The sequence below is a fragment of the Staurois parvus genome, unplaced genomic scaffold, assembly GCF_062004578.1.
Source record: "Staurois parvus isolate SC_StPar_1 unplaced genomic scaffold, SC_StPar_1.0 ptg000208l, whole genome shotgun sequence".
In the NCBI taxonomy this organism is placed as follows: Eukaryota; Metazoa; Chordata; class Amphibia; order Anura; family Ranidae; genus Staurois; species Staurois parvus.
Window position 1 is genome coordinate 1,717,501 of NW_028318004.1, and position 15,745 is coordinate 1,733,245.

At 37.9% G+C, this 15,745-nt stretch overlaps 1 protein-coding gene across 1 annotated transcript; it reads left to right on the plus strand.

Moving 5' to 3' along the window:
• The first annotated feature begins 3,072 nt into the window (after positions 1-3,072).
• Positions 3,073-15,177, plus strand: DLX6 (distal-less homeobox 6). The gene is made up of 3 exons (XM_089678659.1): positions 3,073-3,454; positions 8,560-8,753; positions 14,362-15,177. The coding sequence occupies exons 1-3, from the start codon at positions 3,118-3,120 to the stop codon at positions 14,611-14,613; spliced, it is 783 nt and encodes a 260-aa protein (XP_089534785.1). The 5' UTR covers positions 3,073-3,117; the 3' UTR covers positions 14,614-15,177.
• Positions 15,178-15,745: the final 568 nt, after the last annotated feature.

The following is a 15,745-nucleotide window of genomic DNA, read 5'->3' on the forward strand; positions in this document are numbered from 1 at the left end:
GGCTTTTTTTTTTTTTTTTTTTTAATGGCGTAAAAAAAAAAAAAGAAAAAGATGCACCAAAACTTGCCAAGCCTGACAGCTCAGACAGGACTGTTTTTGTTTATTTGAGTACAGATGCCAAAGGGTGGCTGCTAATTGGTTAATGCATTTTTTTTTTAATCAGATCAGCTGATCGCTAGTAATAGTGGTTTTTGCAACAAAATTTGCTAACGTTGGCAAAATTTTGCAAAGCCCAGACTTCCAGGCAAGACGTGAATGAAAGTTTATTTTTTTATATTTTTGATTATTGGTGCGAATGGTGGCTGCTAATTCTTTAATGTATTTTTTCAGGTCATTTGATTATGATGAATGGTGTTTTGACACCAACATTTGCCAACGTTAGCAAATTTTGCAAAGCTTAGACTTCCAGGCAGGGCTTGGATGAAGATCTTTTTTTAATATTCTTGGTTATTGGTATAAATAGTGGCTGCTAATTGGTTAATGTATTTAAAAAAAATCAATCACCTGATTATAGTGAATAGTGTTTTTACAAGAACATTTGCCAAATTTGCAAAGCCTAGACTTCCAGGCAAGACATAGATTATTCTCTATTTTTATATACTTGGTTATTGGTACAAATAGTGTCTGCTAATTGGTTAATGTATTTATTTAAAATCAAGTCACCTGATTATAATAAATAGTGTTTTTGCAACAAGGTTTGCCAACGTTTGCAAAACTTGCAAAAGTCTTCCAAGCAGGATTTGGATCCTTGTCTATTTTTAATATAATTGGTTATTGGGGCAAATACTGCCTGCTAATTGGTTAATGTATTTTTTTTAATCAAGTCACCTGATTATAATGAATAGTGTTTTTGCAATACGATTTGCCAACGTTTGCAAAGCCTAAGCTTCCAGGCAAAGATTTGGATGAGTGTCTTTATTTAAATATTGTTAGTTATTAGTGCAAATTGTAGCTGATAATTGGTTAATGCATTTTTGTTTTTGGTTCAAAATGGCATGGCCTATCAGCAGTGAGGAAGTGTTTTATATACATTTACTGACATAATAATAATAGTAAAAATAATAATAATAAAAAAAATACATATGTGTGTGTGTGTACAATACAAAATTATACATACAAAAAAAAAAATATATATATATATAGATATATATATATATAAAATTGTGGATAATATATATATATATATATATATATATAAAATTGTGGCTGCTAATTGGCAAATACATTTTTTGTTCATAATGGCATGGCCTATCATTAATTGACATATATATATATATATATATATATATATATATATATATATATATATATATTATAAACACACACATTACCAAATCATATGTATATATATATATATATATATATATATATATAAAAATTGTATTATACATTTAACATATAATTACATTTATTTATTTACACACACATATATATATATATATATATATATATATATATATATATATAAAATATTAAATTATATTAAGTATTTAAATATTCTATATATTAGTGTGTATGTATATAAGTGTTGCTACATAATAGTATTATTATTTTTATTGCATGATTATTATTTTTATTATTATGAGTGCAGTGTGTATATATGTAAACAATATTAACTTGTATTAAATATTTTAATATTCTTTATATTAGTGTGTATGTATATAACTGTTGCTGCATAAAAGTATTGTTATTTTTATTACATGATGGTGATAATTATTATTATTATTAATTATTATGAGTGCAGTGCATAGTTATGTATAAATAAACAATATTAAATTATATTAAATATTGTATTATTCTTTATATTAGTGTGTATGTATATAACTGTTTCTGCATAATAGTATTGTTATTTTAATACATGATTATTATTATTATTATTGTAGTTATTATTATGAGTGCAGTGTATAGTTATATATATATATATATAAACAATAATTAATTGTATTAAATATTTTATTATTCTTTATATTAGTGTGTATGTATATAACTGTTTCTGCATAATAGTATTATTATTTTTATTACATTATTATTATTATTGTTGTTGTTATTATTATGAGTGCAGTGTATATTTATACATAAACAATATTAAATTATATAAAATATTTTATTATTCTTTATATTAGTGTGTATGTATATAACTGTTTCTGCATAATAGTATTATTATTTTTATTACATTATTATTATTATTATTGTTGTTATTATTATGAGTGCAGTGCATAGTTATATATAAATAAACAATAATTAATTATATTAAATATTTTATTATTCTTTATATTAGTGTGTATGTATATAACTGTTTCTGCATAATAGTATTATTATTTTTATTACATTATTATTATTATTATTGTTGTTATTATTATGAGTGCAGTGCATAGTTATATATAAATAAACAATAATTAATTATATTAAATATTTTATTATTCTTTATATTAGTGTGTATGTATATAACTGTTTCTGCATAATAGTATTATTATTTTTATTACATTATTATTATTGTTGTTATTATTATGAGTGCAGTGTATATTTATACATAAACAATATTAAATGATATTAAATATTTTATTATTCTTTATATTAGTGTGCCTGTATATAACTGTTGCTGCATAATAGTATTATTATTTTTATTGCATGATTATTATTATTGTTATTATTATGAGTGCAGTGTGTAAGGGGAGCCTTGACTGGGAGCTGAGTCTCTGAAAGGTGGGCTCAGGAACAAACGCCAGTAGAAGCAGAGGGATTGTGACGTCAGGGGTTGAATGACCAATCGGGAGGCGCTGCCCTTTGGAGACAAACCATTCGACTCAGTCTAAGTCTAAAAGCAGGAGCTGAACTTTAACAGATTCCACCTTTAAATCTCTGCACTGACTGCACAACCCAAACAATGAGAAATAGGGGGGGATAAAATAATATCACAACAAGCAAGGAAAAAAAAAAGGAGGAAAAAAAAAAAGAATAGAGGGAAGAAGAAAAAGAAGAAGAGGAGCAGCAGCAGCAGCAGGGCTCCTCCATGCAGGCCTGTCAGTAGTGAGGAAGGAAGGGGGGATTACACTAAGTATAGGGTAGGTGGCCTCAGAGGGGTGGGAGGGGGTTGATTGCTCTCAATCACAAAGTTTGATGATGACCATGACTACGATGGCTGACGGCTTGGAAGCTCAGGACTCGTCCAAGTCTGCCTTTATGGAGTTTGGTCAGCAGTCCTCCCACTCCCAGCAGAGCTCTCCGGCTATGGCTGCCAGCCACTACCCGCTGCACTGCCTGCACTCCGGCTCCCACCCTCACCACCACCACCACCACCAGCACGACAGCTCGTCCTACCCGGCCACCAACTCCCAGTACGGCCGCTCCTTGGCCGCCTATCCGTACATGAGCCAGCACAGCCCCTACCTGCAGTCCTACAACAACAGCAACAGTTCCAGCAGCACGGCCACCCAGACCCGAGCAGAAGATCCAGGTGAGAGAGAGAGAGCGGGCGGGCGGCCACCCGCAGCCACCCGCAGCCTGCTGCACCCCGCCTCAGCTCTGCAGCTGCTTTGTCTGCCCTCCGACTACTGCACCGACCCTGCACCGATCCTGCACCGATCCTACACCTTCCACCGACCCTGCTTCTTCCTCCGACCCTGCACCGATCCTACACCTTCCACCGACCCTGCACCTTCCACCGACCCTGCACCTTCCATCCTACTGTACCGACCCTGCACCGATCCTGCACCGACCCTGCACCTTCCACCGACCCTGCACCTTCCATCCTACTGTACAGACCCTGCACCGATCCTACAGCTTCCACCGACCCTGCACCTTCCACCGACCCTGTACCTTCCATCCTACTGTACCGACCCTGCACCGATCCTACACCTTCCACCGACCCTCCACCTTTCACCGACCCTGCACCTTCCATGTTACTGCACCGACCCTGCACCTTCCACCGACCCTGCACCTTCGATCCTACTGCACCGACCCTGCACCTTCCACCGACCCTGCACCTACCATCCTACTGCACCGACCTTGCACCCCACTGCACCGATCCTGCACCCCACTGCACCGATCCTGCACCCCACCTCACCGACCCTGCACCCTATTGCACTCTTCACCCGACTGCGTTTAACCAGCAATCTGCACCTTACACCTTACTACATTCACCCAAAACCTCACTGTACCCTGCACCCCACTGTACCCACCGAGCACCCTGCACCCCACTGTACCCACCGAGCACCCTGCACCCTATTGTACCCACCGAGCACCCTGCACCCCACTGTACCCACCGAGCACCCTGCACCCCACTGTACCCACCAAGCACCCTGCACCCCACTGTACCCACCGAGCACCCTGCACCCCACTTTACCTACCGAGCACTCCGCACTTTACATCACCCTGCACCGCAATGCATACACTCAGCATCCTATCCTCACCCTAGACCCCACTACAGTTAATCAGCGCCCTACTACCCCAACCTTGCTCTCAGCCTGCACCCTGCTGCATATTACTGCCTGCACCCTGCTGCCCCCACTGTGCACCCAACTGTGCCCTATACACGCTGAACCCCAATTATTAATTATGTTTTTTTTTTCTTTTTGTATGACACATTTTGTATCCTCACTGCAAGAATAAAACCTAGGCGAAGCTATTTTTTTCCCCCTTCTCTATTCTCCACATTATTGCCTACTTTCTGGAGACCGGTTCAGCTACCTACCTTACTAATTCCGCTACCTGTCCTGAGCCCTTTCCCCTGACCCCCACATGGTGTATGGCCCATCAGCACCCCATTTATTGCACCTCTCATTCTGCACACCGGCACCCTGCATGCCTTGTGTCACTCATAGTTCAGCCTTCCCCAAGCACCTCTCTACCTTCTTCCAAGCACCTAGCGCCCCTTTCTAAGCAACCATGACCCCTGCACCCTCTTCCAAACAAGCAGCATTTCTGTTCAAGTAATGGGACCTATTCCAAGCATCCAGTATCCAAGCATCCAGCAACCCAAGACCCCTGCACCCTCTTCCAAATGTCCATCACCCCCTCCAAGCACCACAGCCCCTGTACCCTCTTCCAAACACTCATCACCACAACCCCTGCACCCTCTTCCAAATGTCCATCACCCCCCTCCAGGCACCACAGCCCCTTGCACCTTCTTCTAAACACCCATCACCCTCTCACAAGTACCACAACCCCTGCACCCTCTTCTGAATACCCATCACCACAACCCCTGCACCCTCTTCTAAACACCTATCATTCCCCTCCAAGCACCACAACCCCTGCACCCTCTTCCAGACACCCATCACCACAACCCCTGCACCCTCTTCCAAATACCTATCACCACGACCCCTGCACCCTCTTCCAAACACCCATCCCCACAACCCCTGCACCCTCTTCCAAACACCCATCACCCCCTCCAAGCACCGCAACCCCTGAACCCTCTTCCAAACACCCATCACCACAACCCCTGAACCCTCTTCCAAACACCCATCACCACAACCCCTGCACCCTCTTCCAAACACCCATCACCACAACCCCTGCACCCTCTTCCAAACACCCATCATCACAACCCCTGCACCCTCTTCCAAACACCCATCACCCCCTCCAAGCACCGCAACCCCTGCAGCTCCTGCCTGCTGCCTGCCCAGACCCAGCTGAGATCTACCCTGCACCATCTTTTCCTCTCACCGACTGTCTACAACCACCTCAGAATGGGATTCTTCAACAAATGATATAATGATCTGCCGGCTGCTATTTTTTGCTACATTATTTGTCTCCAATATTTTGCCTGTAGCAGTTGGATGCACCGAGCACCCATCCTCCAAAGTGAAGCTGGAAGGTCACATTGCAGCTCCATCTCTTCTGTCTATCCTCTATAACCAGCCATAGGGACCTCAACAGAAATAACTGCGAATTGACGGGAATTTTTTTTTCGATTTATTCGCACTGGTTTGCTGTCGGGCTTTGCCGCAATAGGGATTGTGTGCTCCTGCTTTGTTTATAACGCTGAGCAGTACAGAGCGGAAAGCAGTCTGAAAATGCGGTGTGATTTATGACTTGCTGGTCCAGAATGACAAGTCAGTTGTTGTTGGGGAGGAGGGGAAGGACTGGGCCAGTACTGGCTGGGTTGCTGGAAGCTTTTTGTAGCCAGAGGCTGAATGATGGCATCCACAGATTGTTAGTACATACAGCTGAGCAGATTATCATCTATCCAGTCTATATAGATATGTTATATGGAATAATATTCTATATATTATATGCGATTGAGAGATATTTTTATATATATATATATATATATATATATATATATATATATATATATATATATATATATGTGTGTGTGTGTGTTTGTATATATATATATATATAGTTATTTGTGTTTGTGTATCAATTTGTACACACATAAACATTATGCAAACCATATGCTACATATATTTATTTACAATATCTATGTATATGTATATATATATATGTATATATATATATATATATATATATATATATATATATATATATATATATATATATATATAGATTAATAGACAGATAGGAAGATAGATAGATAGATAGATAGATAGATAGATAGATAGATAGATAGTTATGTGATATATGTATATATATGTAGATTAATAGACAGATAGGAAGATAGATAGATAGATAAATAGATAGATAGATAGATAGATAGATAGATAGATAGATAGATAGATAGATAGATAGTTATGTGATACATGTATATATATGTAGATTAATAGACAGATAGGAAGATAGATAAATAGATAGATCGATAGATAGATAGATAGATAGATAGATAGATAGATAGATAGATAGTTATGTGATATATGTATAGGGGAAAAAAAAAATATATATATATATATATATATATATGTAGAAACTTTTTTGTAATGTGTGTAAATTGTATTTGCATATGCGTCTGTACACATGAACACATACACATTATAAAGATATATAGATTTAGATTTCTCATACACACTATAAAACAATGGGTTCACTGAGAATAAAATGTACTTAGTTAAATATTCACCTCTGTCCTTGCATAGATTAATATGCTAATTATATACATGTGCACACATATATTTACAATGTTCTATCCCCATGAATTACATAAGAAAACTCTTTAACCCCATCCTAATACCTGGCTACACCTTCAGACGTTAATTAAATAATTAAAAATAGCAGCAAAATGAAGCACGTTAGTTTGTATGTCTCCATCCATGGCCTCAGTCATAATCCCCCCCCCCCCCAATATAATGCAATATTTAATTATTTATTTGCTGAGTGATTAGGATAAACCCTTATAGACTAGATCGATATGGAAATTTTATCACCAGTGATTTAAATAAGCAACCACAGACTGAATTGTTCCTTTGTACTCGAGGAAAAAAAAAAAAAATAAATCACACATAGGATTGAGTCTGGTCAATCAGCCTGTCAGGTTGCTTTGATCTATCAGTTGTACCTTTTCTATGTATGTCATCTTTAGTGCTATGCAAATGAATGAGGGCTGTTTGTGTTTTCGGCTCATATTTTAAACCATGTTTATCCCAGTCAGGCCTAGCTAAACAGCAGCTAGGAATTAGGGCTGCAGCAATAGGCTTCAAGTAATTAAGGGAGAAAAGATATCTATCCATCTATCTATCTATCTATCTATCTATCTATCTATCTATCTATCTATCTATCTATCTATGTATTCTGTAGGCAATGTCCAGGACTGAAGCAATAGGCTTCAAATAATTTAAGGTCGAAAAATCTATTCATCTATCTATCTATAAATATTCTGTGGCCGATGCACAAGGTTAGGCAAGGTCCACTACTGAAGCAATAGGTTTCAAGTAATTTAGAAGAAAAATGTATATATATATATTTTTTTTTTTGTTTTTTGTTTTTTTGTGTCCAGTGCACAGAACAAGGCCTAGTTAACATCTAAGAATTATTGCCTATTACACAGTATTTTTGGTACAAGTTTGGTTCAATTCATTTAGAAAATTTTTATATATATATATATATATATATATATATATATATTATTATTATTATTATACAGTATTTATAAAGCGCCAATAGTTCACTCAGCGCTGTACATTACAAAGGGGGACAGAACATGTGACAGAACAATACCAATACAATGCAAAACATGAGGGGATTGAGGTCTTATATATATATATGTATCCAATGCACAGGACCAGGCTTGCAGCACCCAAATGTCTTATGAGTTGATTTTAAGATATATGACATTTAAAAGCACTGAGTGAAATGGGCAATTGCTCCTTCTCCCTGGGCAGCAAATTGGCTGCATAAAAAGTCAATTAGCCGTGTAAAAAGGCTTGTTGGCTGTGCGCAGTTTCGCACGGATGGGTATAACAGCGACAAACAGGCAACATCATCACCAGCTGTCCAGCTAGCCAAGGCCTAGTACAAGCTGGGGAACTGTAGAAACTAGCACACCCTCAGCAGCTCCCTAGTGCGTCCAGCAGCGTTGACATAAAAATCATGCGTTTGATTTTTCAGGGTTGCGACAGATTCTAAATTTTGCTCCAATTTTAATGATGTTCCTAATGGATTCTCTTTTAGATCAGCAGAAAACAACAGTCATTGAAAATGGGGAAATCAGGTTCAATGGTAAAGGCAAGAAGATCAGAAAACCCAGGACGATATACTCCAGCCTTCAGTTGCAAGCGTTAAACCATCGTTTTCAACAAACGCAGTATCTTGCCCTGCCAGAGAGGGCTGAGCTGGCTGCTTCCCTGGGCCTGACTCAAACGCAGGTAAGAGTATCTTCCAATGCCTATGTCCCTGAAGATGGCCATACAGTATACAATCTGATTGTACAACCTCTATGCAACCGCCTTTAGATTTACTAAAATGTTATAATATCAGGCCAAATTTAATGTAATGTAATTCCCTTACCATTCCCTTACCAATACCATTACCACTACCATACTATTACCAATACCTTATCAATACCAATACCACTAACTTACTATTATCATTATCTTACCAATACCATTACCACTACCATACTATTACCAATACCTTATCAATACCAATACCACTAACTTACTATTATCATTATCTTACCAATACCATTACCACTACCTTACCATTACTACTAACTTACCATTACCTTACCAATACCATTACCACTACCGTTCCGATATTTTACCAATACCGTTACCACTACCTTACCATTACCTTACTAATACCATTACCTTACCAATACCATTACCACTACCATTCCGATATTTTACCAATACCGTTACCACTACCTTACCATTACCTTACTAATACCATTACCTTACCAATACCATTACCACTACCTTACCATTACTACTACCTTACAATTACCTTACCAATACCATTACCACTACCTTTCCAATATCTTACCAATACCATTACCACTACCTTACCATTACTACTACCTTACCATTACCTTACCAATACCATTACCACTACCTTACCATTATCTTACCAATACCATTACCACTATCCAGGGGAGGACTGACCATTTGGAAACTCGGGCACTGCCCGAAGGCCCGGGGTCAGTAGGGGGCCCCATGAGATGCCCCTGGTACCTTTTTCATAGGCTTTTTTGAGTTTGGGCAAGGACACAGGGGCCCCCTGATCCCCTATTGCCCGGGGCCCCATGAGTTGTCAGTCCGTCCCTGCCACTACCTTTCCGATATCTTACCATTACCACTACTTTACCACTACCTCACCATTACCATTACCACTATCATGGCCACTTGATGTCTTTGGTGAACCTCAAACCTGGAATCTTGCTACCACAATTCCCTAAGTAGTATCTGGTCAGCCAGGCCTTTGCAAATACAGTTTATGGTAGCTCTAAAGGAGATTGTACAATTAAATTGTATAACCCATGGTTAGCTTTGGATGTGGAATAATGGTCATAAGAAACTTTGAGTTGACTGTCCTAAAGCGGTCCTACACCTTTTAATGTGATGGAACAATCTTCTGTAGATTTACCTAAAACTGGTGCACACAGAATCTGGTGCAGCTGTGCATAGTAACCAATCAGCTTCCAGGTTTTATTGTCAAAACTTAATTGAACAAGCTAAAGTTAGAAGCTGATTGGCTGCCATGCACAGCTGCTCCTGATTCTGAGTGCTCCAGTTTTAGTAAATCTCCCCGATTGCATCTATTGTTTTGGCAGACCCTTACATTACTGTTGGTAAATCCTCAATTGATTGAACAATCAGATTGAAGCATGTATAACAGCTTCCCAAATAAATTTATCGCCATCGTTTTTAGGAAAACAATCTCATGTATCAACCCAAAATTGCCAAAAAAACCCCCAGAAAATGTAATTTCTTTTGTCATTGGGTTCACATTTCGCACATCTGTTATGTCATTGCCAACTAATCAAACAGTTGCACACAGTACGCAAGCGTATTTCCTGTTCTCAGAGATAGAGGTCACAGTTATATTTTGCAGATTTACGATTTTCTAAATGGCAGAATTGGTTTGTGTTTATGAAACGTATGACTGTAAAAATCCACGGCAGCTTTGGCCAGCTCTGCCTGATGTCTACACTAAAGCCTAAGGGGTTAGACTGCCCTATAGCACCTTGGTTATCCTACAGACAGGGGATGGCCTGCAGAATTGCATGCTTGAAGCACAAAGGGCTTTGATCATAAGTGCTTCTTTAAGCAGTAGGACAAAAGAATGGATTGCTAATGATTGCTTTACCTGACAAACAGGACAAAAATGTAATATTCAGGCAAGCTTTGATTATATTAACCACTGAAGATTAGGTTTAGGCCTGCGCTGCAATGAAGGTAGGCCTTTGGTTGACCAACAGACATCTAGACTGAATTCTTTCATTCACTACAAAAAAAAAAAAAAATTCTGAGAATGTATTATATACAAAAAAACATAGGAAAAAATACCTGTACATGACTAATCTGCAGAGGACATGTGGAAGAGGCAATATGTTATACACAAAGGGTAGACTGCTTTGTCTCCATATGTGACTGCCCTGTGTTATAGCGGATGGGCAGTGTCAGGTCTATGAACTGAGATAGCTGATTGGAAACAAGACAGTCCCTCCATTATAAATGTAATAGTCAACACAAGGTTTTCCTGACCATTAAGATGCAGGACTACAAGTCCCAGTAGGGCAGTTAAAGGGATACTGCAGATAACCCTGCTCTAATTACTACAGAATGAATTGGCTCTAATTATTTCAGTCTCTTTTTGCTTTGACTTAATTTGCTATAATCAAGCCATTCTCAAAATGACCATTAGGCCATCCCTGCTGAAGGACTACAAGGCCCAGCATGGCAGTTTTCAGGGGGTACTGCTGTTAACGCTGTTCTAATTACTACATAATTATTTGTCTCCATTGAATTCATGTTCAGTATTAGTTTTACTTCATTTTTTTTTTTTTTGTTTACTCAAATCATTCCTAAAATGACCATTAATCCACCCAGCTGCAGGACTACAAGGCCCAGCATGGCAGTTAAAGGGGTACTGCTGTTAACAATGCTCTAATTACTACGTAATTATTTGTCTCCAGTGAATTCATATTCAGTATTAGCTTTACTTGTTTGTTTGTTTTTTTTTTATAAAGTCATTCCTAAAATGACCATTAATCCACCCAGCTGCAGGACTACAAGGCCCAGCATGGCAGTTAAAGGGGCACTGCTGTTAACGATGCTCTAATTACTACGTAATTATTTGTCTCCAGTGAATTAATATTCATTATTAGCTTTACTTGTTTTTTTTTGTTTTTTTATAAAGTCATTCCTAAAATGACCATTAATCCACCCAGCTGCAGGACTACAAGGCCCAGCATGGCAGTTAAAGGGATACTACAGTTAACCCTGCTCTAATTATTACATTTATAAATTGGCTCTAATTAATTAATTTCCAGTGTAATTTTCCTTCAACTTAAATTGCTATAATCAAGCTATTCTCAAAATGACCATTAGGCCATCCCTGCTGCAGGACTACAAGGCCCAGCATGGCGGTTAAAGGTGTAACGCTGTTAACGCTGCTCTAATTACTACATGATTAAATGTCTCCAGTGAATTCATGTTCAGTATTAGTTTTACCTCATTTTTTAAAAGTCAAATCATTCCTAAAATGGCCATTAATCCACCCAGCTGCAGGACTACAAGGCCCAGCATGGTGGTTAAAGGGGCACTGCTGTTAACGCTGCTCAAATTCCTACGTAATTAATTGATTAATTGTCTCCAGTGAATTCATGTTCAGCATTATTTGTTTTTTTTTTTTTTTTCAGCAAATTATTCTTAAAATGGCCATTAATTCACCCAGCTGCAGGACTGCAAGTCCCAGCATTGCGGTTACAATGGTTAACCCTGCTCTAATTACTTCAAATTATTCTTAAAATAGCCATTAATCCACCCAGCTGCTGGACTACAAGTCCCAGCATTGCAGTTACAGTGGTTAACCCTGCTCTAATTACTTCAAATTATTCTTCAAATGGCCATTAATCCACCCAGCTGCAGGACTACAAGTCCCAGCATTGTGGTTACAATGGTTAACCCTGCTCTAATTACTTCAAATTATTCTTAAAATGACCATTAATCCACCCAGCTGCGGAACTACAAGTCCCAGCATTGCGGTTACAGTGGTTAACCCTGCTCTAAGTACTTCAAATTATTCTTAAAATGGCCATTAATCCACCCAGCTGCAGGACTACAAGTCCCAGCATTGCGGTTACAGTGGTTAACCCTGCTCTAATTACTTCAGAATTATTTGGCTCCATCTATTTCAATATTATTTTTATTTTGATTGCTTTTGCTTTATTCTAGCCATTCTCAAAATGACTATTAAGCCACCCAGATGCTGGACTACAAGTCTCAGCATGACAGTTAAAGGGATACTGCGGGTAACCCTGCTATGATTACTACAGGATGAATTGGCTCTAATGAATTCATTTTCAGTATTGTTTTGCTTAGACCTAATTTGCTATAATCAAGCCATTCTCAGAATGATCACTAAGCCATCCCAGCTGCAGGACTACAAAACCCAGCATGGTGGTTAATGGGATACTGTGGTTAACCCTGCTCTAATTACTTCAGAATTAATTGGCTCTAATGAATGTATTTTCTATATTATTTTACTTAGATTTTTTTTTTTACTCTAATCAGGTCATTCCAAAATGGACCATTATTCCACCCAAAATGCAGGACTACAAGTCCCAGCATGGAGGTTAAAGGAATACCAGAGTCACCCCTACTCTAATTGCTTCAAAATTAATTGGTTGTAATGAATTCATTTTAATAGTAATTTTACTTAGAATTTTTTGCTCTAATCAAGTAATTCCAAAAATGAAATTAAGCCACCAGATGCCAGACTACAAGGGGCAGCATGGCAGTAAAGGAATACTGTCGTTAACCCTGCTCTGAATACTCCAGAATTAATTGGCTCTAATGAATTTATTTTCAATATTATTTTACTTAGATTGTTTTTTAACTCTAATCAAGTCATTCCAAAAAGGGCAATTAAGCCACCCAGCTACAGGACTACAAGTCTCAGCATGGTGGTTAAAGTGATGCTGCAGTCAGCTCCACGTTAATTACTTAAGAATAAATTAGTTGTAATGAATCGAATTTAAATATTAATTTCACTTAGATTTTTTTTTTTTTGCTCTAATCAAGTCATTCTCAAAATGACAGCTGCAGGACTACAAGTCCCTGCATGGTGGTTAAAGGGATACTGTCCTCATCCTGCTATAATTACTTGCAGAAATAATTGGCTCTAATGAATTGATTGCCAGTATTAATTTTAGACTTTTTTTTTTCTCCATCCTCAAAATTATTTTTGCACGGCAACATTTCCAACTCAAAGGAAGACATTGTTTTACCTGCGATAGAGATATTTAATTTTGAACATTATATTTGCACCAGTGCCTTTTTTATTACTTTTTAACAGGAATTGCTGGTGTGTCTCCCCTATTGCTAAAATAAAACGACTGAATTCATTGTAATTATAAGCCTGATTATTAAAAAGTCTAAGCTGTGTTGGTGTCATGTATTTCATGAAATAATATCTTTAAAGAGCAACCTTTAATCATGTTACAGGCTGATAATAAATGTATTTAATTTATTAAATTAATGTATTCATTAGGTTAGTTTTTTTTTTTTTAAGAAATCGAATGTTCTTTGCACTCTACAGCCTGATATTTTAACTGTAAGGTCCCTTATTTGCACTGGGTATTGATGCAATGGTATTTGGAGATGCTTGTGCCCTTGAATTGCTATTAGACATCCATCAGATTTTGGATTAGTGCAGTGAGGTGTTAGCAGGCTCATGAAGGATGGGGCTGTGGGAGCCTCTTTGTTGTTTGGCTAATGCTTATCTTTTTTTTTTGGTTTTCTGTCGCAGGTGAAAATCTGGTTCCAGAACAAGCGATCCAAATACAAGAAACTGCTGAAACAAGGTGGTAACCCCCTTGAAAGCGACCCCCTCCCAGGCTCTGCTGCCCTGTCCCCCCGATCTCCAGCCATCCCCCCAGTCTGGGACGTTACAGCATCAGCAAAGGGGGTGAATATCCCCCCAAACAGCTACATGCCTAGTTATTCCCACTGGTACTCTTCCCCACACCAGGACACAATGCAAAGGTCGCAAATGATGTGACAGCTCCAAGGGTTGCAATTTTTTTTTTTTTATTGCGCACAGACTGCAATGGCTTCACACAGTTCTTTGCCAAAATGACAGAAAGAGAACAAGGGGAGGCTTTTTATTTTCCACTTCCTTCTGAAGAAACCTCAGAGACACAACTTGAAAAATCTCAAAAGACGTTGATCTTGGGGAACACAATGGATGGCCCTCCACAAAGGGAAACGTTGGAAACGCAGGCAAAACGGCACAAACGCGCTTCAGCGTTGCGACAGAGAAGAGGAGCGTTTTTTTTTTTTGGTTTCCTGCAACGGTACGTTTTGCTTGAGGTGCAAAAAGCAAAACAAAAAAACACACATTCACCTACCAGTCTGGCTACCGTGAAATAAACCACTTTTTTTTCTAAAGAGACTGTGAATTGTCGCAGATTAGGTGAGAAGACTCAACCTTTAAAAAGAAAAAAAAAATACAGGGACTTTATAATTATGAAATGTATGTATATATTGTTGAATTTTAGTTGTATATACTTTATATGTTATTGTCTTTCATAAATGGAGAAAAAAAGAATTCATTGCTGAACAAGCTCTGAGTGTCCTATTTATTAATCTCGCCCATGATGGTCTATTTGGAAAAATATTAATGGGCTACAAAACTAAGGGAAGAAAAGAGGAACATTTGCATTGGAGGGTTGGCTTTTGTTAAGCGGAGCAAATAGACTGGAGCAAGGAAAACATGTTTTTTTAGTCCAACTAGGTAGCTATTGTATGGGTTGCTGTAGGCAACTGTTTCCATTTTTCACAAAAAAAAAAAAATAATAATAATAAATCACAATATTTTTAATAACACCAATAGAGCATATGATGATATTGCTATTAAAAAAATTATTTTTTTGTATTATTGGAAAATATTAGAATTGATTAGAAAATAGCACAGAAAATATTGTTTGGGTCTTGGCTAATAAAAGTTTTAATAGTCCTTGGAAAATCATGAGAAGTTATTGAGGGTTATTTACTAAAAACGTCTGGTGCGAAATCTGGTGCAGCACTGCATAGAAACCAAGTTGAAGTTAGAAGCTGATTGGCTGCCATGCAGAGCAAATTGTGAGTGCACCAGTTTTAGTATCATGTTGGTTAAGGGGCGAACTGACCAT